This window comes from Moschus berezovskii, chromosome 9, assembly GCF_049115385.1.
Source record: "Moschus berezovskii isolate FMDL1 chromosome 9, NW_MosBer_1.0, whole genome shotgun sequence".
Taxonomy (NCBI): Eukaryota; Metazoa; Chordata; class Mammalia; order Artiodactyla; family Moschidae; genus Moschus; species Moschus berezovskii.
Genome location: NC_142468.1, coordinates 59,245,297 through 59,271,207, shown reverse-complemented (window position 1 = coordinate 59,271,207; position 25,911 = coordinate 59,245,297). Strand labels below are relative to the sequence as shown.

Here is a 25,911-nt window from a genome sequence, read left to right as displayed (position 1 = left end):
ATATATTTTTCCAGTAGATTTGTCTTATAACCCAAATAAACAGCATGGTAAAGCTCTGCAGATAATGAAGATACCTTTACTATGTAACTGAACCCAAGATATTTTCATTAGAAGTTTCTCTTTTGCTAGGGGGGTGCGGGGAGCGGAGATGACTTAGCCTAGTTACTCTGAAAACTGATATAAAAATGTATTAATGTAACCATGTAGAAATCACATGACAGTCACTGGCCTTCTCTCTGCTGTATGTTCCTCAAAGCCCACACAACTCACCCCCATGCCTGGCACAAAGTAAAAGCTCAAAAAAAAAAAAAAAAAACTTGATGAATGAACAAATGATTCTTTTCTGGGCTGAAGAGTGAAGCTGTAAAACAAGATTCCTTAGGAGGAGGGACAAAAGACTCGAAAGTTAAGCCTGAAAACAGGGCAGGATGAACCAGAGGGAACAGGCAGAACAGGCCAGAAACCCCATGGTAAAGGCCAGCTACATTGGTCAGGAGGAAGCATGTGGTTTCCTGAATTATATCCGTTCAAATCCATCAACATTTTGAAGCATGACATACAGAGATCATGTCAAGGCTCGACAGTGCCCCTTCAGTCCCACTTTAGAGTTGTTTCTAAAAGGGTGTTTACATTATCAGAAGGGCTGTAGAGGTCAAGGTAGCTGGAAGAGAAAAATAAGACTGCAAAAAGAAAAAAAAAAGGGGGGGGAATAGGTACATCTCAGAGAACCTCCCTATACAACATCATTAGAGGAAGATTCTTAAGCTAAAGTCCATTGGGCTTCCTCTGGGCAGCATAGCGAAACTTTACGAAACTGTGAAAACAGTGAAATCGGTATAAATTGTGCCTGTGTGTGTGTTTCTGTCTAGAGAGCAGACCTCAGATTCATCAGATTCTTATGCCCTTTGGTTATTGAGACTGCTACTTCTTCCACTTTATCAATGCAAATGGAGCTGTTCAAAATCCATCTTTAGGGGCTGAAAGTGGGCATGAGAGGTGGTAGGAAGGAGAGAGAAAAAGTAACTAAGCCCTCGAAGACCTATTAATTGAGTGAATAGATGTGAAAGGATTACAGAGGGTTCCGCATATATAAACAAGGGTCTATAAATGTTAGCTCTCAGTATTTTTATTATTCTATGATAAATGCCCTATGCTTTCCCAGCTTCATAATAACACTACAAGGTCAGCATAAGCCCCATATCCTATTTATGAGACTCAAGAGAGATTGAGTAAAATAACTCCCAGGTTACAGAACTATCTAACTCCAAAGCGTGGACTCTGCATCTCCACCCCATGACCTGAATTACTGGCCAGGCTTTCAGTCTGAAAGCAGCCTTTCCTGCTACCCTTAAGGCTTTTACATCTTAAGCCCAATAGTCTTACTCTCTCTCTCTGAGTCTGTCCATCAGAAAAGGCATTGAGCCTAAAAATTAGTTTCTTCAAGCCAAAGCATAATTTACTTGTTTACGTAATAAGGCCCTGGTCATCCCGCTCAAATTTATACACTCAAGCCAGTTTCTCTCACATGGTGTGTATTAGTCGCTCAGTCATGTTGGACTCTTTGTGACCCCATGGACTGTAGCCCTCCAGGCTCTTTCGTTCATGGGATTTTCCAGGCAAGAATACTGGGGTGGGTTGCCATTTCCTTCTCCACTCTCACAGGGTATCAAGCGTTAATTAAAGATATTACCACACTTACCACAATTTAACTCCTTTGCCTCTCCAGTGCAACCAAGTCAAAGGCCAGAAGAGAAGAAATGTTTTCTGGTAGTCACAAACCGGAGTGGAAAAGCTCCAAACTAAGTCTCCTATTTTCTGGTTTCAAAACCCATACTCAAGATTGCAGCTAAACATTAGCTACTAAAACAGCCTCCCTAAAACAGGGGAGAATCCTGATAAATGTACTATACTCAGCACTTCCTATGTGTCTGCACTTTACACACATCATCCCTGTGTTTCGAGGCAAACAAGCCGTTAGATGGCTACCTCTCGCGAGGTTAAGCAAGTCTCTCAGGGTCACACGGGCAATGAGTAGCAGAACCAGGACTTAAATCCAGGTCTGATATCATCAGCGTTCTTAACCATCCTCTTATCACGTCTGCACAGTCACCGTGATTCATGCCACCCACCATCTCCTGTTGGTTTCCCCTGGAGCCACTTCCCTGAAATCTTGAGAGGACAAACCGTGGAAGCAAGACAGACGGACTCTTTCAATAGCAGATCCGGGTTTCAGGGACAGCTCGACCAACTACTAGCTCTGTCACCCTAAGAGGTGACGTGACCTTCCAAGGTGTGTTTCCTCACCTAGGGAAGGAAGCTCATTGTTGCTCTCCCAGGATCTAGAAGACCCTGTTTCAGGACATAGGTGTTAACGTGAAGGCTGGTTACCTTTTCCGCTCCCCGAACCACTAAGGTGAAAACTAGTGTCGCGCTTTCTGAGCACCCCACCGGCGCTCGACTTCAGAGTCCTACCACCACCACTTCCTCTCACCCCTCTGCACCCTCGTGGCTGCCGCTTAATTTCCCCTCCATTTCAGTACTTTCTCTTGCCTCGCAAGAAGGACTGGCCTTGGGCGCTCAGTCTACCTACTTCTTTGTGTCCCCCGACTCTGGGCTTGAGGGTCTGTCTCGCTGCTCAGGACCCAGAGCGTCCTGCAAAGCCAGTGCCGGCTGCGCGCCCCGCCGCGCGTCCCGCCCCGAGGGGCGGGGTGTGACCTGAGAGTTTGGATAGGAGGCGCCTGCCGTGGGCGACACCCCGCCGCCCGCGCAGCTTCCTCGGCGGCGCAGCCTCTCCGGCAGAGACGCGCGCGGAGCGGCCGGGAGGCTTCTCTGCACCCGGACCTCCGCAACCCCGGGCCTCCCGCAGCCTGCGCTCCGGCTAGCCGCGCCGCTGGTCATGAGGCCGCTGTATTACCGCTGCCACAACAGCACGTCGGTGGAGAAGGGCAATTCGGCGACCATGGGCGGGGTGCTCTTCAGCACGGGCCTCGTGGGCAACCTGCTGGCCCTGGGCCTGCTGGCGCGCTCCGGTCTGGGGTCGTGCCCGCCGCGCTCGCCGCGCCCGCCACCCTCCGTCTTCCACGTGCTGGTGGTCGGCCTGACGCTCACAGACCTCCTGGGCAAGTGCCTCGTGAGCCCCTTCGTGCTGTCCGCCTACGCGCAGAACCGGAGCCTGCGGGGGCTGGTGCCCGGATCGGATAACTCTCTGTGCCAAGCCTTCGCCTTCTTCATGTCCTTCTTCGGGCTCGCCTCGACGCTGCAGCTGCTGGCCATGGCCCTGGAGTGCTGGCTTTCCCTGGGGCACCCCTTCTTCTATCGACGGCACCTCACCCCGCGCCGGGGCGCAATGGTGGCGCCGGTGGTGGGCGCCTTCTGCCTCGCTTTCTGCGCGCTGCCCTTCGTGGGCTTCGGGAAGTTTGTGCAGTACTGCCCTGGCACCTGGTGCTTCTTCCAGATGGTCCACGAGGACCGCTCGCTGTCGGTGCTGAGCTACTCGGTGCTCTACGCCAGCCTCATGCTGCTGCTGGTTCTCGCCATCGTGCTGTGCAACCTGAGCGCCATGCGCAATCTCTATGCCATGCACCGGCGGCTGCGGCGACTCCTGCGTCCTGGCCCCAGGGAACGAGCCGAGCCGGGCGCCGGCGAGAGAGAGGCGACCCCGCTGCACCTGGAGGAGCTGGATCACCTCCTGCTGCTAGCCCTCATGACGGTGCTCTTCACGATGTGCTCCCTGCCTTTAATTGTGAGTCGTCCGCGCTAAAGCTGCAGGAGACTGACGCGCGGTGGGCCGCAGGAGAGGGGAGGGACGGGTGGGGCGTGCTGGGCGCGGTGCAAGAGAAGCTGCGCCCGGAGACCCGAGGGTTTGTTCCCTCCGCAGTCCTCAGGAGAGAGAATCTAATTTGTTGAGCGAAAAGAGGTAAAGCCACAGAAATTTAGGGAAAGCAGGAGCCGGACTGTGTCCCCTTAGCCCAGCAGAACCTCTCCAGTGCTCTGAGATGGTCTCAGGACCATTTTTGCACCTCAGAACTTTGAGAAGCAGAACTTGGTTTCCTCGGCAGTACGAGTCCTTTCCCACTTTCCGATGGCTAAGCGAGGTTTTATTTCGTTACACCTGCCCATGATTTTAGTGGCCGCAGAAATGCGCAAATGACATCTGGGCGTTCTTCCCACCCCACCCACCCCTCGCCCCGGTGTTGGCATGGAAAGGTGTAATCCTGCCAAAGTGATTTGCAGATGCGAGTGACTAAAAGCGTAGGTTTAGTTTAGTCTTTTTTTTAACTGGTGTGTAAACTTTGAGGAGTGGAGGGCGCCCTTTCCCGTGCTGCCGCTTCAGGGGATAGTGGCTGCAGAGGCGGAAAGGCTGTTTGGACTAGCAGGTGTGGAGGAAGGTTTCAACTGGTTGTGTCGTTCTGATAACCTGTCTCGACCAGTGTTGTTTCTATCTTGGCAAGCGAGGTGATATGAGAGCCATTATCTTGGGTTTCAATTTACTGATGCAGGTGGTGGTGCAGATTGAATTACTTCGTCGTTTTGAAGGTATTTCCTCCTGTGATCCCTGCCAAGACTTCTAGGAGTAGCTGAGGCTAGAAGTATTGCTCCTCTTTCTCTCCTGACTCCACAGTGTACTTGTTCAACATGAACAACGTTTAAATAAATTCATTGTCAAGTCCATGTTTTTGGAGCCCTGAGACTTATGTGAATAGGAAAGTTAAGTTTCTTATGGCAGTGTAGCAGTTTTGGACATTACTTTCAAGGGTGGATGAAAGTGACATATAATGTGATTTTTCCCTTAAATGAAGGTCTTAGTATTGGGCCAATAGTTGTCTGGATTAGGATCGAACTCCCCAAAATAAATAAACATATAGCTATATAAACAAAGAGATAAAGATATAGGTGGAGATATTTAGCAATGGTTTTCAAACTTTAACACACTCAGACTCATCAGCAGTGCTTTTAAAAACATGGCTGGCTCTGTTCTCCAGTTGCTGATTCAGACATTTTTGAAGAATTCAGCGTCCTCCACTTCACCTGCTGATGTGGAGATCACATTTGAAGAAACACACTCTGAAGCAGGAGTTAGCAAATCAGGGCTAAGTATCCAGAGAGCTGCACCAGCAACATTTTTTCATGGATCACTAATTTCAGCAGAGGGCACTCTTCCCATCTGATTTTCCCTGTAATGGACTGCATTCTCTAAACAAGCCTGTTGTATATTCTGAGTATGTTTCTTAGTCAACCCTCTCTTATAGGAGCAGCTTTATAAAGTATCTTCTAGGGAATACTATTGATCATCAGAGATTTTTTTGAAAGTCTAGATTGTGTTCAAACAAATATCTTGAATAGAGTATGCATTTTGATCACTTTCAGAAGTGAATAACGGAGAAGGCAATGGCACCCCACTCCAGTACTCTTGCCTGGAAAATCCCATGGGCGGAGGAACCTGGTGGGCTGCAGTCCATGGGGTAGCTAAGAGTTGGACACGACTGAACGACTTCACCTTCACTTTTCACTTTCATGCATTGGAGAAGGAAATGGCAACCCACTTCAGTGTTCTTGCCTGGAGAATCCCAGGGACAGTAGAGCCTGGTGGGATACTGTCTGTGGGGTCGCACAGAGTCGGACACGACTGAAGCGACTTAGCAGCAGCAGCAGAAGTGAATAAATTTGTCATAATTTCATTAAACCCCCAAAATAAATAAAATTAAAAGGCCATTTGTAGAATAAATATTACATTTCTAATACAAATCAAGTGACTTGAAAATATCAATTGAAATAACTTAATATGCAGGATAATTGATATTGATGAATACTACATAGAAATAAAATGATTTGTCTTCATAATTTAAACATCGTTCAGTTACCCATATGCCAACTAATCAAGCATTCTCAAATAGTAAGAATTATATCTTTCTGGACTCCACTTTGAGGAGAAAGGAGCAAATATAAAGATTTAAGTCATATGAAGTGTTTCCTTTTTCAATCGACTCAAGTGTGTAGCCTGTTGCCATCCATTTATTCATTCGTCTCAGATCTGGAACCTACAACATTCCAGGCACTGTAATTCATTGCAGGGGATTAAAATGAGAAAAACCTCACATCTGCTCACAGAGCTATAATCCTGGGGGTGAGAGGGAGTAAGTAGGGCCAGAAAAGAGTTTAGAAAAGAAAAGGATTAACTCCTAATTGATAAGACAGTAATGCTAGCTAATTATTGAATTATTATTATATGCAAGGACCTGTTCTCAAGGTTTTACTCATACTATCTCATTAGAATTTTGTAACAATGCTGGAAAATGGGTTCGATTGTCCCCATTGTGTAGATGATGAAGCAGAGTAACTTGCCTGAAATGTCATAGCCAGTGAGAGGATTCTATCTAACCTGGGTAGCCAGACTCTAAAGCTGATAAGCTTAACCATCACTTCAAAGAGGCTTTGAGATGGGGGTAATTCTTTAGGTTGGCTTGGAAAAAAGGTAGGATTTGGGCACATGATCAATTCCCACATCTGTCAAATGGAGATAATGAACATATTTAACAGGATTTTTGTGAGTATGAAACAAACTTTTTAAAGTAAAATGCTTAGAATGGTGCCTAGGAATATGAAACTGTGTGGGCATTAGCCATTATTATTACTCTTTGTGTTATTGAACAGTTATAATGGGGGAGGGCTTCCAGATAACCTCTGTTTTCCTAAGTGCACTAGATGGGAGTATCTGAGCCTGCTGAAATGCTCTACCAAAAAGAGAATAAAAAGGTAAGGAAACAATTATGGGAACATACATCTTCTCACATCCCTGACTGCCTTGAATGGGTTTGGTCCGTGCACTTATTTGTATCCCCTCCCATTAATGTTGAGTTTGCATACTTTCTGGTCCATTAGCGTCTATTTTGTCTCATTATGAATTTAAAAATCTCAGCGGGCTTGGGGGATGTAAGGGTATTGAGAAAAAGCGGTCGGCCTCCAACCAAGTGGGAGGCAGTGGCAGTGCTGGTAAAAACAGCAGTGTTGACTGAATGGCAGGAAAGGGATGAGGCAGTTTGCAGGGCTACCCAGAGGCCAGAGACCTCAGGGAAGAGCAAGACAATAGGAGTGGCTGGGCACAGGTATGTAGGCTTATCTTTCGGTCCTTGAATTATAGTGCCTGGAATGTTGTAGGTTTCTTCCTAGTCTGAAAAGAGGATGCCAACCACAGAAAGAGCATCTGTGCTGAGAATAACTAATTTACATGAGTTGTCTCCTGTCTTTCCACTGGAATGCATGCATGCAAGTCGCTTCAGTCTTGTCTGACTCCGTATGACCCTATGGACTGTAGCCTGCCAGGCTCCTTTGTCCAGTATTCTCCAAGCAAGAATACTGGAATGGGTTGCCATGCCCTCCTCCAGGGGATCTTCCTCATCCAGGAATCGAACCCATGTCTCTTACATCTGCCGTATTGGCAGGAGGGTTCATTACCACTAGCGCCACCTGGGAAGCCCCTCCACTGGAATATTTCCTGCCTTTTCACATTGATTAAAAGTTTGTTTCAAATGGACTCACAGACATAGAAAACAAACTATGGTTATCAAAGGAGAAATTGGGGGGAGGGATAAATAAGGAATTTGTGATTAACAGATAATACTACTATATGTAAAATAGATAAAGGACCTACAGTATAGTAGAGAAAACTATATTCAGTATCTTATAGTAACGTATAATGGAAAAGAATCTGAAAAAGGATATATATACACACACACATATATGTGTATATATATTCACATACACACACAGATGTATATGTGTGTGTGTGTATATATATATGCATCTGTGTGTGTATATGCTGTGCACCTGAAACATTGTGAATCAGTTATACTTCAATTAAAAAAGTTCAGAGAAAGGGACGTTTCTGTTTCATTGGTGCCTCCACACATGCGACATTTCACGTGTGACTTATTTCTGTGCTAAGAATCTAGGACAGGAAGGAGGCAGAAGAAAGAAGGGAAGAAATTTAGTATCTTTGGGAGTCTGGTGACCCTGTTTGTAAACAATTCAGTGGACTGGATCTATCCCACTTCAGCTTTTCCTCTGCACCAGGTAATGCTAGCCCTGCAGCTCTGACTGCCTGCAGACTAGCTCCAGAGATTAGCCTGGGGCTTCCAGAAGGACCTGCACCTCCCTGGCTCCTCACTTGCACCCATCCATGACAGTGGCCAAAATGAATATCACAAGGCAAGCTGCCATATTCTTATGGAAAAATAATGTTTCCTAAGTGAAGTAAGGGAATTTATCGCGGTCATAGACCTTTTGCTATCCTAATCTAATGTTTTTCTTTAAAACAGTATCGTGCTTACTATGGAGCATTTAAAGCTGTTCCCCAGCAAAATGGAACTGCTGAAGAAATTGAAGACCTCCGAGCCTTGCGCTTTTTCTCTGTGATCTCAATTGTGGACCCTTGGATTTTCATCATTTTCAGAACATCAGTGTTTCGAATGTTTTTTCGCAAGATTTTCATAAGGCCTCTTATGTATAGAAATTGGCACAGCAATTCTTGCCAAACTAACATGGAATCCAGTCTATAACTATGTTACCCTCTCTCATAAACTAAAGAATACATCACATCTTCTGCAAAGAACCAGGAGCCACAAAAAAACCTTATAATTTATATCCTTAAAAGGTATGTTCCATAACAAAATATCTAAATGTATTTTCAAACCTGTTTGTTCATTCTTAATAATGTGTTGTCCCTCTGTATTCATGAATCAGTTCAGTGGAGTTTTTCATTTTGAGTTATAATATAATAACTATTATTATTATAACTAATAATAGTTATAATAGTTTTTCATTTTGAGTTATACCAGTTAAACTGGTAGCTCAGTTTCTAAAGAATCTGCCTGCAAAACTGGAGACCCAGGTTCATTCTCTGGGTTGGGAACTGGGTTCGATCCCTGCGTTGGGAAGATCCCCTGGAGAAGAAAATAGCAACCCACTCCACTGTTCTTGCCTGGGAAATCCCATGGACAGAAGAGCCTGATGGGCTACAGTCCATGGGGTCGCTAGAGTCGGATGCAACTTAGCAACTAACCCAAACAGTGTTGAAAGTCTTAAAGCGATTATAGTGATTGTTTCAATGTTTGTACTTGTCCCTAATTTTTTAAGGAGATCTTAGGCCTCTGGGTCTTTATTTAAATCCAGAAGAAACGCCACTGTTTACAATTATGGGATAGGTTATTCTTAAATTTTCTTATTCTCCTTATTTCTAGTGAAACTTGATTTGTTTATTGTGTATCACAATTGCCCATTTAAATCTTTTCTTTGCCAACTGATGCAACTACAGCCTGAATTAGAGATGCCCCTCCTAAAAGGGAAGTGCAAAATCTAACTAGATCAGGCATTTGGAGCATCCTTCTCCGGCCAACCCCTGAGAGAAGGCTCACTGCCTTGCGTGAAGAGCCAAAGCTATAAATAAGTAAATGCGAGGCAAGGTGACTATGGTCTACAATCCAAAGAAGAAAAAATTTCCTTTTATCCTTTAAGTCCAATTTCTTATTTGGAGGGTGTCAGTAGGCATGAAAATTTGGGATTGGGCTACAAAATGTTTCAGTTTTTTGGAACCTCCATTTTGTAGGTTTATCATATTGATGGATTCTTTGGTGGGGAGGGATTTATTGTTCTCTGAAAGACTGGGATGTATAATTTCCCAGAAAGCATGTTTACTATGAATGGCTATAACAGAGCCGGGCATTCAGCACAGCGACAAGCTCACCAGGACTCAGTCAGCCTCAGCTGAGCGTGGTGGCAATAACCTTAACACCTACCTGTTGAAGCCATATTCTGCCCTTGGTGGAGATGGTAAGATCTTATGGAGGTTCCTGAGAAATGCAGTTTCAAACTGGAGCAGGATATGGCTCAGATGGAGCACAACCAAGCACTTTAATTGTACGTAATGTTTACAAATGTTAGCAACACTATGACCAAAAGGGAAAAGTGGGGAAAATACAGCTGCAGCTGTTAAACCAAACAAGAGACTGTAGGTAGACCCAGCTTGAAGGGAGAACTTTCACCTTGGGTAGAAGAATACACGGGGGCATCAGAGGGCTTTTGGCATCTGTGGGGTCCCTTTGTACCCAACACAGACTCTGAGCTGGAGAACCAGCTACATTTGAATAGCCTGAGACCCCCATTTAGCCATCCCTTCCAAAGACCAGAGTATTTGCCTTATTTCCAGTTTAGCAGCAGCCCAGCTTTTACCTCTGGTTTATCTCAGAGGTGGTATTAACCTGGAAATATACGTGTATTTTTTGTGTGTACTAAAACTGTGAAATGGTCAAATACAGGAATACACAAATTATAATCTGAGATTGTGATGTGATGCAATATACACTCGTTTTCAACCTTAACTCTCGCTTGTGTACTTAATGTGTAACTGCCTATGTGTTTTATTGTCAGAGGAAGTTCATTTTTTTATGCTCTCCTTTTAGAAAATGTTATGATCATTGTCAAGATCATTTGAAAAGTTCCCAGATGAATCAATAAACATAATTTTATAATATTTTGCAAAGAAAATTACTTTTTTTCAAATGAGAGAAAAGAATTTCATGTTTTGGTTTTGTTTCATTGTTTTGAGTAAAAGTTTACCAGCAGCCTTTTATTCTCTAGCAGTTTAATAGAATGGATTTTTATAGACTGTCCTTTTAGCAAATACGTTACTTTAAACAATTTTGCATAGGTTTATTCAAGGAATTAGTGGTCCTTTCTGTCTAACACAATGTAGATAAACCATCTGTATGACATCCTTGTTAAGTCAAAAGTCAACTTTTCAATGATCCTCATTTATTTATTCATTATATTATTAAATGTTTTAATTGACAGATACCTTGTGCCAGGCAATTGGGTGCTGAGGAAAAAAATACATAAGACTTAGTTCTGGCCCATAAGTTGCTCTTTGTCCAGTGGGAGAGACAAGCATGTAAACAGCTACAACAGAGTATGGAAATCCCAGTAATAAATGTGCATGCAGAGTCCCATTAGAAGAGAAAATCTGAACTCGGGGTTCCATAGGGTAGGGGATGTCAGTAACCCTAACTCGGGGTAGTTCTGTAGGGTTGTCAGAACCGCACAGTGAGAAGATACCGAAGTCAAGTATTGAAGATGAGTAGGAATTTTGACTCCAGTTGAAAACTAAAGAAAGGACTAAAATAGTCCACATGAGAGGAAATACATATGGTTGCTACTGCTACTGCTGCTAAGTCACTTCAGTCGTGTCCGACTCTGTGTGACCCCATAGATGGAAGCCCACCAGGCTCCCCCCTCCCTGGGATTCTCCAGGCAAGAACACTGGAGTGGGTTGCCATTTCCTTCTCCAATGTGTGAAAGTGGAAAGTGAAAAGTGAAAGTGAAGTCGCTCAGTCGTGTCCGACCCTTAGCGACCCCACGGACTGCAGCCTACCAGGCTCCTCCATCCATGGGATTTTCTAGGCAATAGTACTGGAGTGGCTTGCCATTGCCTTCTCCGATACATATGGTTAATAAATGTAAAAAAGAATTCCTGTCTAACCAAAGAAATGCTAAATTAAAATCAAATTATCAAGGACCATGCACAAAAATAATTATGACTGTCAATAACAGAAAGGCTCTTATTAAATAAAAAGAACACTGGTGCTCCCCTGGTGAGTTTATAAATTTGTCCACCTTTTCTTTCTTTTTTTTAAAATTATTTATTTATTTATCTATCTATCTATGGCTGTGCTGGGTCTTCATTGCTGTTCCGGCTTTTCTTTAGTTGTGGCAAGTGGGGGCCACTTTCTACTTGCAGTGCTCAGGCTTCTCGTTGCGGTGGCTTCTCTGGTTATACAGCACAAGCTCTAGGGCCCTTGGGCTTCACTAGTTGTTGTACATGGGCTCAGTAATTGTGGTTCCTGGGCTCTGGAGCACAGGCTCAACGGTTGTGGTGCACCGGCTTAGCCGCTTCACAGCACGTGGGATCTTCCCAGATCAGGGATGGAACCATGTCTCCAGCATTGCAGGCAGATTCTTTACCACTGAGCCACCAGGGAAGCCCTGTTCACATTTTCTCAGTAGCAACCCAACACTGCATATCAGGAACCTAAAAGTGTTCTTTTCTACCATCCCAGTGACTCCACTCTAGAATTCTCTTCCAGAAAATAATCAGGGAGGCTGTCACAATTATGTGCAAAACTCTTCCTTGTAGCATTGTTTAAAATAACAAAAAAAAATGAAAAGGAAACCATCTAAATGACTGAAACAAGGGTTAGACAAACTCTTCATGTATAATACACACACACACACACACACATATATGAAAATAATGCAGCCATATAACAAGATATTTTCAAATAATTTATAAAAATTGAGAAGAAAGTTTACAGTGTCATATGCTGTGGAACAAGCCTGATATAAACTATTTTAAGGTATGATCCATAATTAAAATATATATTTGTGTGTGTGTATATATATATAAGACCTTGAAAAAATAAAACAGAGAATCAAATTGTGGACCACATCGTTTTTATGGACATTTTCCCCATAATTCTTCATATTTTTCAAGTTTAAAATAATAAGTAAAATTTTCTTGCACGTGAAATTCTTTTTTAAAATAATGAATAGAAATTGGCTGCGAAAACAAGGGGAAAAGGCATGCAGGACAGGCTTTCAAGTTAAAGGACCAATATGTACAAAACCATGCAAGAAAAAAGGAGTATGGCGTGTCCAGGCTTAGTAGCTCCATTTGGCAGTAGCTTGGGAATTATAAGCAGAGGTGACAGGAAAAGAAGCTGAAAAGAGATGCAGTTTTCACACTGTCAAAGTTGTTGGGTCCAGGGCAAAGTGTTGGAGCTCCTGTGGGGCCCATATTCTCACTGTAAGCTTTGAAGCCAGGGTGCAGCTAGAATGGAGTTTGAGGGAGGTCATGCTCGTGGCATGGACTGCAGATGGGCAGATGGAGGCCTGATGAGGTTGTACAGTCCATGCACTAGACCAGCGTGCTGGTTAAGGACATGAGTAGGACCTGCTTGGGCTTCCCAGGTGGCACAGTGGTAAAGAATCTGCCTGCCAGTGCAGGAGATGCAAGAGACACTGGTTCGATCCCTGGGTCAGGAAGATCCCCTGGAGTAGGAAATGGCAACCCACTCCAGTATTCTTGCCTGGAAAATTTCATGGACAGGGGAGCCTGGCAGGCTACAGTGAAGGGGTCGCAAAGAGTCAGACACAACTGAGCATGCAGACAAGGACTCGCTTGCCTGGCTGCTTGTCTGTACGTGGAATGCACCAGCTCAGAAGAAAGGGCCCCCTTTGATGATCTTTCTACTGGGAGGAAGCATAAAAGTGCCAACTATGCAGGCCCAGAGCACCAGGCCTCCAGAGAGGGACAGAGGAGAGGAGGAGGTGAATTCAGGCCCCGCCAGGGAAAGGTGAGTTGTACAGCTTTATAATAGGTAGAGCTGATAGGGAGGATTCCAACTTATGACCCACCTGTGCCTTTTCTTCTTTCAATATACTCAGGAATAAGTTAGGAGAGGGAAGAATTCTGAAAAAAAGTCTGTTTCTTTTTTTCCTGACATTGCCAGTATACCTGGATAGAAGATCGCTGTTACGACGCTAATGAAGCTTCTGGGTCCACTGTGGATTTTAATTATATATTACCCAGCTTGCAAAGAGTTGGACACGACTGAACAATGACAACAACCACCCAGCCATGTTAATAAAGGGCTAGTGATTAAGACTATTAACTTAGTTCCAAAGTCCATCAAAGGCTGACTAGGCCAGGTACTCCTGAAACTTTTGGGGAGAGAAGGGATCCCACGAATAAAAGCAGTATGATGAGACAGTATGGTACTGGCATAAAGACAGAAATATAGATCAATGGAACAAAATAGAAAGCCCAGAGATAAATCCACGGACCTATGGACACCTTATCTTTGACAAAGGAGGCAAGAATATAAAATGGAGAAAAGACAGTCTCTTTAACAAGTGGTGCTGGGAAAACTGGTCAGCCACTTGTAAAAGAATGAAACTAGAACACTTCCTAACACCATACACCAAAATAAACTCAAAATGGATTAGAGAGCTAAATATAAGACCAGATTCTATAAAACTCCTAGAGGAGAACGTAGGCAAAACACTCTCCAACATAAATCACAGCAGGATCCTCCAAGACCCACCTCCCAGAATATTGGAAATAAAAGCAAAAATAAACAAATGGGACCTAATTAAAATCAAAAGCTTCTGCACAGCAAAGGAAACTCTAAGCAAGGTGAAAAGACAGCCGGCAGAATGGGAGAAAATAATAGCAAATGAAGCAACTGATAAAGGATTAATCTCCAAATTATACAAGCAGCTCCTGCAGCTCAATTCCAGAAAAATAAATGACCCAATCAAAAAATGGGCCAAAGAACTAAACAGACATTTCTCCAAAGAAGACATACAGATGGCTAACAAACACATGAAAAAATGCTCAACATCCCTCATAATCAGAGAAATGCAAATCAAAACCACAATGAGATACCATTTCACACCAGTCAGAATGGCTGCTATCCAAAAGTCTACATGCAATAAATGCTGGAGAGGGTGTGGAGAGAAGGGAACCCTCTTACACTGTTGGTGGGAATGCAAACTAGTACAGCCACTATGGAGAACAGTGTGGAGATTCCTCAAAAAACTGGAAATAGAGCTGCCATATGATCCAGCAATCGCACTCCTGGGCATACACACCGAGGAACCAGAATTGAAAGAGACACGTGTACTCCAATGTTCACTGAAGCACTGTTTATAATAGCCAGGACATGGAAGCAACCTAGATGTCCATCTGCAGGTGAATGGATAAGAAAGCTTTGGTACATATACACGATGGAGTATTTTTCAGCTGTCGAAAAGAATGCATTTGAATCAGTTCTAATGAGGTGGATGAAATTGGAGCCTATTATACAGAGTGAAGTAAGCCAGAAAGAAAAACATCAATACAGTATACTAACACATATATATGGAATTTAGAAAGATGGTAACCTTAACCCTGTATACGAGACTGTAAAAGAGACATAGGTATATAGAACAGTCTTTGGGACTCTGTGGGAGAGGGTGAAGGTGGGATGATTTGGGAGCATGGAATTGTAGCATGTATATTATCATATGTGAAATGACTCACCAGTCCAGGTTCGATGCATGATACAGGATGCTTGGGGCTGGGGCACGGGGATGACCTAGAGGGAGGATATGGGGAAGAGGGAGGTGGAAGGGCGTTTCAAGAAAGGGAACACATGTACCCCCGGGGCGGATTCGTGTCAATGCATGGCAAAACTAACCAATATATTAATGTAAGGTAATTTGCCTCCAATAAAAAAAAAAAGCAGTATGATGGTCCTAGACACTCACTAGCCACACAACCTTCTTGCTCATTTAACTGATGATTTCTGTGTTCTATGCCAGCACTTTTCAAAACTTGATATTGGGCCAGCAGCCTCAGCATCACCTGAAACTTGTTAGAAACATACATTACCCAGCCCTGCCCCCACAATCAGAATCTCTGGGGCTGGGCCCAGCAGTCTGCTTTAAGGTGATTCTCATGTATGTTCAAGTTCAAGAACCACTGCTCCACCAAAAAAAAGAAAATACTGGCCAAATGACCAAAAAATACACAAGGAAGACTCCATTCATAATGTTTCTCCGACCTCTGGTTCTCAGATCTTTTCAGTTGTACTCACTGACACCTAACTCCCCAAAGCGTGTTATCTGTAATACTTCCATTACAATACTTCTGTTCAGGCAATCATCACAACTCACTACTTCACATGCTCGTAGTATTAATGGCAGTGAGGAGCCTTTGGCCCATGACGGAAAGATACTCCTCCAGAGGAGCTGCTTCTTTATCCTCATGCAGATGCTTATTGGGTCTAAGCCTAACAGTTGTTTCATTGTGAAATAAAACTAAGCAAAGGGCATTCATTCACAGAATAACATTACCAGAGATTATGTCTAAAGGGAAGCTCTCATTAGGAAATGGATTACATACTAAAATGGTGCATAAAACGTGCATATATTGTTTAAATAATAAAGTGAACATTCAAGTAAATGCCATGCAGGTCAAGAAACAGAACCAGAGGTGAACATTATCCTGACATTGGGATGACATGTCTTCACTTTTTGTTACTTTACCACCTGAGAGTGCATCATAAAATATGTACTCTTTTATATCTTTCTGCCTAGGCTTAGCACTGTGTCTCAGATCAGATTCCTCCCACGCAGACACAAGACAGGGCTTCAGGTGTGTGTGATCTGTGGAGCTCGTGTTCTCAGAAGAAAGGCAGTGAAGGAAGCTTGGACAGGGCAGTTACAAGCGCTAAGCAAAGATGAAGTCTCAGCTGCAGCCTACTCCCTGAGCAAAAACACCACAGTGCTGGACCCACAGGTCATAAGCAGTCTTTGGCCAGGGTGCACTGGGGGTGCCCTTCAGGTCAAGTGTAATTTTCCAGGAGCTTCCCTGGTAGCTCAGTGGTAGAGAATTCGCCTGCCAATGCAGGAGATGTAGGTTCAGCCCCAAATCTGGGAAGATCCCATATGCCGCAGGGCAACTAAGCCCATGCATCACAACTATTAAGCCTTTGCTCTGGAGCCAGGGAGCTGCAACTACAGAGTCCACATGCCCTATAGCTGGTGTTCTACAACAAGAGAAGCCACCGCAGTAGGAAGCTGCAAGTAGAAAGTAGCCCCCACTCGCCACAACTAGAGAAAAGCACACATAGCAACAAAGACCCAGCACAGCCATAAATAAATAATTTTATTTTTAAAAGAGGACAATTTTCCAGAGCAGGGGCCACCTGTGAACCATTATCAGCCAATACAGGAGCTGAGGGGTGGGTGCCCTGGCCTGGAAAGGGAAATTGTGCAGCTTCCACTACATATTATGTTTGAGATTCACCTCACTGTATAGCTGCAGTTCATATGATATCTACGCTGAATAATGTTCTATTGTAAACTGGAAGTTTGGAAATTCTCTTTTTATAAAATTTTTGTTCAAGTCTTTTGCCTAGGTTTGTCATGCAATGTCTGTCTTTTCTTACTGATGTGTATATGTCCTATATGTTGTTAGCCTTGTTAGAAAAGCACCTATTATGTAGGAGGCATGTGGGTTCAATCCCTGGGTTGGGAAGATCCCCTGGAGAAGGGAAAGGCTACCCACTGCAGTATTCTGGCCTGGAGACTTCCATGGGCTGTATAGTCCATGGGGTCACAAAGAGACAGACACGACTGAGCGACTTCCACTTCACTGTATGTGGTTACTCTGTTAGTGACATGTGTCGCAAAAATATTTTCCCCTTCTGTAATCTTTCTCAGTCTCTTTATGGTGACTTTTAATGAATAGAAGTTTTATTTATTGGAATCTAATTTATTAAGCTTTTCTTTTATGGTTCAGCTTTTCATGTCCTGCTTGAGAAATTTCTTTCCTAATCTGGAATGATGAAATATTTTTCCACATTATTTTATAAAGGCTTTATAGTTTTGCCTTCACTCCTAGGTTTTATCCCACCTATAATTTATTTTGTGTATGGTGTGATATAGATATGCAATTCTGTATTTTTACCATATAAATAACCAGTTGTCTCCAATTGAACTTGTTATAAAAAAAATCCATCCTTTCCTCACTGATATTAAATATTATCCTGTCATATACCAAGTTTCTAAATATGTGTTCTGTTTTCAGTCTCTCTATACTATTCCATTAGCTTGTTGTCTTAGTTACTGCAATTTTACAGTACCTGGTTCACTAAATCCATCTTTTTCTTTTAATTCTTTTCCAAGAATTTCAAGGACCTTACTAATCTTAGTGCTTTGTGTTTCTGCAGAAACTTTAAAATAAGATTGCCAAGTTACACCAAAAACAAACAAAAAAGCTGCTGGGATTTTTACTGGGATTTCACCTGATCTATTGATAAATTTATCAGTTTGGTGTATCTCCCAATTTACTTATGTCTTCTTCAGTGTCTCTTTTAAAATTTGGGGGTTTTATTAACTTGTACATACAGAAAAGTCTAGAAATTATAAGTAGACAAATTAAGCACGGTAGCTAACCAGCACCCAAATTAAGAAACAGAATATCACCAGAATCCCATGTCTCTAAAAATCCCCTTTTAGCTACCAACCTCACTCACAAAGGATAGCTACTTTCTTGACTTTTAATATTATATGTTTATTTTGTCTGCTTTTGAACTTTATTTACATAGGAAAAAATCACACAGTGTGTATTTGGCTTTTTTTTCATTCAGTTTTATGCTTATGAAATGCATCCATGTTGTTCAGATAGCTATATTTTATTTATTTTCATTGTCATTCACTGTCTTCCACAGTATGAATTTATCACAATAGATTAATCCACTCCATTGAAGATATACATTCAAGATATTCTAATTGTGGCTATTACAGATAGTAATAGACATTCTTGTACACATCTTGTATGCATAAGCATACAGTTCTGTTAAGGAAACAACTGTGAATGCAATTGCTAAGTCATAGGTTTTGTCTTTGACCCATACTGCAAGCAGTCTTTCAAAATGGACTTTATTAGGTTCTACTTCCATGGCACTGTATGAAATTTCCAGTCAATCCACATATTCATCAATACCTGACATATCATCTTTCTAATTCGATTTAGCTTTCTGGGACTGTATAGCGGTATAATACTGTGGTATTAATTTGCATATTCCCGTATGCACTTTTTCATGTGTTTATTGGCATTTGGATATCCTTGTCTGTGAAGATCTGTTAAAGTCTTTTCCCCATTTATAGAATGTTAGTCTGTCATTTGCATATTGATTTTTACCATCTCATCATCCGAATATATTAGGTTCTTGAATCTGGGCAGTATGTGGCTAACTTTTGTACAGAGTGGGAATTCTAGTAAATTCAATCTATTTAGTTTCTGGAATTCAAAATAAGAATGTAGATAATGAAGGATACCTGAAGCCACTGTAGGTGTATTTCTGCTGAATCTGGCTTCTGGTGTCTCATTTCCTGATGAGCTTGTTAGTATGTTAACTGATCGTATTTCTGAGATTCTGAGGCCTGGGATGATGGTGCCTTCCTCCAGAGAGGATCTGTATTTGGGCCAGGCACCTAGAGTCAATCCATGACTACTTTAGACCAGTTCACAGCATGATGCTTTTTTGGACCAACCAGGAAAGGTGAATCAGGTTACATACTCACAGTCTCTGCCAGCATGTGGTTTTAACTTCCCTGGGGTAGGGTTTTTCTTTTCTTTACTCCCTCTGCACTGTTCAGCATCAAAGGATTTTATTTTTCATGTGTCTCTTTGGAATGAGAATTCGAGTGTGAGCAGGTTTACTTCTGATTCATTCTTAACCTGAGGAAATAATAACCCTTTAGGATCCTAGTCTTGTAGGGGAAGGTTTCCTCTTACGCTCTCCATCTTTGCACAACTAAGTCTTTAATTTCTAAATTCATGGGCCCTCAGAGGACTTAAAAAAATAACCAAGTTTCCTTAGTTGGCAGATGTCATCAGAGGCAAAAGCAACCTCAGTGTTCTACTCTCCCTCCAGATCCCCATTTTCACTGAGATTTTGGCCTCATAAATCCCTACTATCTTATCTTTATTATGCTTTTCAGGTTTTTAAAATCTTTGCAAAACATTTTTTAGTTGTTTTCATCTGGGGGATTAGTCTTAATAGTGTAGCCTGCTACATTCCTCAAAATATTACTTCTTTTAAGTTTTCAGACTATTGAACAACCATGGGAACAGGGAGGGAATCTCTTTAATGAAATAACTAACACTGTTTTAGTAAATAATTAAAACTGATGAACGTAAAAAAAAAAAGTATAGGATTGTGTATTTTAGAGGGAAAGCCATTGTTGTTCAGTTACTCAGTTGTATCTGACTCTGCAACCCCATGGACTGCAGCATGCCAGGCTTCCCTGTCTTTCACCATCTCCCAGAGTTTGCTCAAACTCATGTCCATTGAGTCAGTGATGCCATCCAACCATCTCATCCTCTGTCGGCCCAAGTATTTTTAATATAAAAAAGATAACATTATTTACAATTTAATAAAAAAAGAACACAGTTCCTAAGCAAAATAGGATTTAAAATGATAAAGACAAATAAACGAAAGAAGGAGAAAAAATATAAGTGAACCAAAAGCTTATTCTTTGGGGAAGAAGGAGAGGTAGGAAAGACAAATTAAATTAACTGGGAAGATAACACAAAACAAAATTAAAGATCACAGAGATATGACACTGATAAAAATTTGCAGTTGTAGGAAGATACTGCTGCTGCTGCTGCTGCTGCTGCTGCTGCTGCTGCTGCTAAGTCACTTCAGTCGTGTCCGACTCTATGTGACCCCATAGACGGAAGCCCACCAGGCTCCCCCATCCCTGGGATTCTCCAGGCAAGAACACTGGAGTGGGTTGCCATTTCCTTAGGCACCAGTAATTTTCATAGTCCACTTTCCAGAGCCCCAGGAAAAGAGGGCACAGGAGAGAAGCTGTCAGGAAATCAGATCAGTAGGGGTCTAAAGGGGCTTCCAGGTGGCGCTAGTGGTAAAGAACCCACCTGCCAATGCAGGAGACGTAAGAAACATGGATTCGATCCCTAGGTCAGGAAGATCCCCTAGAAGAGGGCATCGCAACCCACTCCAGTATTCTTGCCTGGAGAATCCCACTGGACAGAGGAGCCTGGAGGGCTACAATCCAGAGGGTTGCAGAGTCAGACATGACTGAATCAACTTAGCACACTGACATACAGGGGATCCAAATCTTTCTCCATCGAAGTCACCCAGAGCAGATTCATTTATATCGATACCTAGACTTGACAAAAAGCACCACACAGAAGAGGTACAAATTACACCAACTTCAAGGATTCTCTAGAAGAACTCACAAGATTCACACATAGTTGTACTTGTGGCTATGGTTTATTATAATAGGAGGCTACAAAGTACAGTCAGCAATGGGAAAAAGCACGTGGGGTAAAGTGCAGATAAAACCAGACACAAACTTCCTAGAGTCCTCACCAGTGGAGTCACACAGATGTGGCTTAATTCCTCCAACAATGAGTTGTGATGACACCTATGAAGTGTTGTCCACAGGGATGTTCATTAGGGACAAGTTTTTGTTGGAGTTGGTCACATAAGCAGCATCTACCTGGCACATAACAAAATTTCAGACTTTTAGAAGGAAAGTGGAAAGCCATACATTTTGCACAGTCTAAAAATATTAAACGACCCTTATCACTTAGAGAATGATGGAAACCCTCCCAAAGTTCAAGTTCCCAGAAGCCAGCCAAGGGCCAACTATGCAAGCAAGTCTGTCTAATGATGGCACTCTCAGGCTTGCTTTGTTAGCTCTTTTCTACACATAGAATTTTCTAAGAAGAAAGAAAAGCATCATTCTAAACTGAAATTGTATATCTAGGAAATATAAAGGAATCATCTGATAAACTATTAAGATAAATAAAAGTTTATAAATACAGATTAATATAAAATATATAAAATCAATAACATTCTTAAGTACTAGAAGTTATACAAAAACAAACCAAAAAAAGGGTCTTGTTTATAACAAATAAAACATACATATTGCCTGAGAATAATCTTAACAAGTTATTATGTAGTGATGTTATAAAGGAAAAAAATGCATATTATAATAAAAATATAAAGTAAGACTTGGAAAAGTAACCAGTTATTTATTCCTAATTATATTCCTAGTTAGGAAAACTGCATATGAAAATAACTAATTTACAAGTTTAATACAATACCAATCAAAATGTCCTCTGAGTTACTTCTTTTAAAGAAGAGTAATTTTGCCCACATTGACAAAATGATCCTGAAGTTCACTTGGAGAATAAAAAGGGAAGAAAGTACTGAACAAAAATTAGTTGTGAGAAGGTCAGCCCTATTCTGTTTTAATCATATAAAGATATTATAATTAAAATAATGTGATGAATGTACAAAGAAAAGGCTAGATTTGTAAAGACAAGTCCAAATATAGATCTTACTATATACATGACAAAGAATGCAACTCACATCAGTGAGGAAGAGAAAGATTAGTAAATATAAGATATAGGAGTAATTGTTTCATGATTTGAAACACATTAATCTAGGGCCTAATTTGTCTGTAGAGAAAATCAAGCATGTCTTGTCTTTTTATTATCTTCAATGGTCATTATGTGACATCTAATTAAAGCCAAGACATGTTTTGCTTTGAAAACATGTTACAGTTACAGTTTATATGCTGCTTCTCTATGTCAAAAAAAAAAAAGCTAAAGTAAAAGGGCAGACAGCCCTGGGAAAAAAATCTCAAAGGGTTAATATCTTTGTTATATCAATAAAGCTACAGTATATCTCTACATCCCCTTCATGGGTCAATGCCTTGTCGAGGCAAAGAGGCTTGCATAACTCAATAAAACTATGAGCTATGCTGTGCAGAGCCACCCAAGATATACAGGTCATAGTGGAGAGTTCTGACAAAACGTGATCCACTGGAGGAGGATGAATGGCAAACCACCCCAGTATACTTTCCGTGAGAACCCATGAACTGCATTAAAAAGGCAAAAAGACATGATGCTGAAAGATGAGCCCCCAGGTCAGGAGGTGTCCAGTATGCTACAGGGGAAGAGCAGAGAACACCTACTAATAGCTCCAGAAAGAATGAAGCAGCTGGGTCAAAGCAGAAATGACACTCATTGTGGATGTCTCTGGTGATGAAAGTAAAATTCAATGCTGTAAAGAACAGTATTGCATAGGAACCTGGACTGTTAGGTCCATGAATCAAGGTAAACTGGACATGGTCAAACAGGAGATGGCAAGAGGCAACATCGACATCTTAGGAATCAGTGACCTAAAATGGACAGGAATGGGTGAATTTGATTCAGGTGACCATTATATCTACTACTGTAGGCTGCTGCTGCTAAGTCACTTCAGTCGTGTCCGACTCTGTGTGACCCCATAGACGGCAGCCCACCAGGCTCCCCCGTCCCTGGGATTCTCCAGGCAAGAACACTGGAGTGGCTTGCCATTGCCTTCTCCACTACTGTAGGCAGGAATCCCATAAAAGAAATGGAGAAGCACTCATAATCAACAAAAGAGTCCAAAATGCAGTACTTAGGTGCTACCTCAAAAATGACAGAATGATCTCAGTTCATTTCCAAGGCAAATCTTTCAACATCACAGTAATTCAAGTCTATACCCCAACCACTGATACCAAAGAAGCTGAAGTTGATCAGTTCTATGACAACCTAGAAGACCTCCTAGAACGAACACCAAAAAAAGCCTCCTATTTATCATAGGGGATTGGAATGCAAAAGTAGGAAGACAAGAGATACCTGGAGTAACAGACAAGTTTGGCCTTGGAATACAAAATGAAGCAGGGCAAATGCTAACAGAATTCTGCCAAGACAATGTACCGGTCATAGCAAACGCCCTTTTTCAACAACACAAGAGACGACTTTACACATGGACATCACCAAATGGTCAGCACCGAAATCACATTGATTATATTCTTTGTAGTCAAAGATGGAGAAGCTACATACAGTCAGCAAAAACAAGACTTGGAGCTGACTGTGGCGCAGATCATCAGCTTCTCATAGCAAAATTCAGGTTTAAACTAAAGAAAGTGGGGAAAACCACTAGGCAAGCCAGGTTTGACCTAAATCAAATCCCCTATGATTATACAGGGGCAATGAATAGATTCAAGGGATTAGATCTAGTAAACAGAGTTCCTGAAGAACTATGGACAGAGGTCCATGATACTGTACAGCAGGCAGCAAACAAAACCATCCCAAAGAAAAAGAAAACCAAGAAGGCAAAGTGGTTGTCTGAGGAGGCTTTACAAATAGCTGAAAAAAGAAGAGAACTGAAATGCAAGGAAAAAAGGGAAAGGTACACCCAACTAAATTCAGAGTTCCAAAGAATAGCAAGGAGAGATAAGAAGGTCTTCTTCAATGAACAATGCAAATAAAGAAGAAAACAACAGAAGGGGAAAAACTAGAGATCTCTTCAAGAAAACTAGAAATATCAAGGGAACATTTCATCCAAAGATGGGCATAATAAGGAACAGAAAAGGTAAAGACCTAGTAGAAGCAGATCAAAAAGAGATGGAAAGAATACACAGAAGAACTGTACAAAAAAGATTTTAATGACCCAGATAACCACAATGGTGTGGTCACTCATTCAGGGCCAGACATTCTGGAGTGTGAAGTCAAGTGGGCTTTAGGAAACCTGCTGTCAATAAAGCTAGTGGCGGGGATGGAATTCCAGCAGAGCTATTTAAAATTCTAAAAGATGATGCTATCAAAGTGCTGCACTCAATATGTCAGCAAATTTGGAAAACCCAGCAGTGGGCACAGGACTGGAAAATGTCAATCTTCATCCCAATTCCCAATAAGGGCAGTACTAAAGAACGTTCAAACCACCAGACAACTGCACTCATTTCCCATGCTAGTGAGGTTATGCTCAAAATCCTGCATACTAGGCTTCAGCATTATGTGAACTGAGAACTTCCAGATATCCAAGCTGGGTTTAGAAAAGGCAGAGGAACCAGAGATCAAATTGCCAACAATTGCTGGATCATAGAGAAGCAAGGGAATTCCAGAAAAACATCTATCTCTGTTTCACTGACTATACTGAAGTCAATCTGACTGTGTGGATGATAACAAACTGTGGAAAATTCTTGAAGAGACAGGAATATCAGACCATCTTACCTGTCTCCTGAGAAATCTGTATGCCAGTCAAGACATACCAGTTAGAACTTTGTACAGAACAACTGACTGGCTTGAGGATTGAGAAAGGAATATGACAAGGCTGTTTATTGTCCCCCTGTTTATTTAACTTACACGCAGAGCACATCATGAGAAATGCCAAGCTAGATGAGTTACAAGCTGGATCAAGATTGCGGGAGAAATATCAACAACCTCAGATATGTGGATGATACCACTCTAATGGAAGAAAGTGAAGAGAAACTAAAGAACCTCTTATGAGGGTGAAGGAAGAGAGTGAGAAAGTCAGCTTAAGACTAAATATTAAAAAAACTAAGATCATGGCATCTGATCCCATCACTTCATGGAAAATAGATGGGGAAAAGGCGGAAGCAATGACAGATTTCCTCTTTTGGGTTCTAAAATCACTGCAGATGGTGACTGCAGCCGTGAAATTTTTTTTTTTTCAGGGATGTGATAGGATATTTTTTTTCCCAATCACTGAAACAATTGTTTATTAAGTACTTTTATATTTAAAAAAAAACCTGTTTATTTATCTCCTGTGCACTAGGAGCATTTAATGGCAAAATACAAGCAAGGCTCCATTTCATTGCTGAAGTCTGTCCTCCCACTAGTTCACAAGCTCTCTTCTAGACTTCCAGTCTTTCCGCAGATTATTTTTTTTAATGGAGGCTAATTATTTTACAATATTATATTGGTTGGTTTTGCCATACATTGACATGAATCCGCCCCGGGTGTACATGAGTTCCCCTTCCTGAACCCCTCTCCCACCTCCCTCCTCCCCTTATCGTCCCTCTGGGTCATCCCCGTGCACCAGCCCCAAGCATCCTGTATCATGTGTCGAACCTGGACTGGTGATTTGTTTCACATATGATAATATACATGCAGCCATGAAATTAGAAGATGATTGCTTCCTGGTAAGAAAGCTATGAAAAACCTAGACATTGTGTTAAAAAGCAGACATCATTTTGCCAACAAAGGTCCATATAGTCAAGGCTATGGTCTTTCCAGTAATCACGTATGGTTGTGAGAGCTGGACCATAAAGAAGGCAGAAGTGAAGTGAAGTTGCTCAGTCATGTCCGACTCTTTGCAATCCCGTGGACTGCAGCTTACCAGGCTCCTCCGTCCATGGGATTCTCCAGGCAAGAATACTGGAGTGGGTTGCCATTTCCATCTCCAGGGGATCTTCCCAACCCAGGGATTGATCCCA

The 25,911-nt window shown here is 42.1% G+C and overlaps 1 protein-coding gene across 5 annotated transcripts in view; it reads left to right on the top strand.

Moving 5' to 3' along the window:
- The first annotated feature begins 2,769 nt into the window (after window positions 1–2,769).
- Window positions 2,770–25,911, top strand: part of PTGDR (prostaglandin D2 receptor) — a 40,965-nt gene continuing 17,823 nt past the window's right edge. For 2 of the 5 annotated variants that reach the window (XM_088839693.1, XM_088839694.1), the window contains exon 1: window positions 2,770–3,742. In XM_088839693.1, coding sequence (XP_088695819.1) covers window positions 2,897–3,742 — 846 coding nt within the window. In that variant the 5' untranslated portion in view covers window positions 2,770–2,896. Of the gene's footprint in view, window positions 3,743–4,499; window positions 4,754–8,315; window positions 11,197–25,911 lie in introns of those variants that run through there. The other 3 variants (XR_016038220.1, XM_055436074.2, XM_088839695.1) reach the window with 3 other exon arrangements.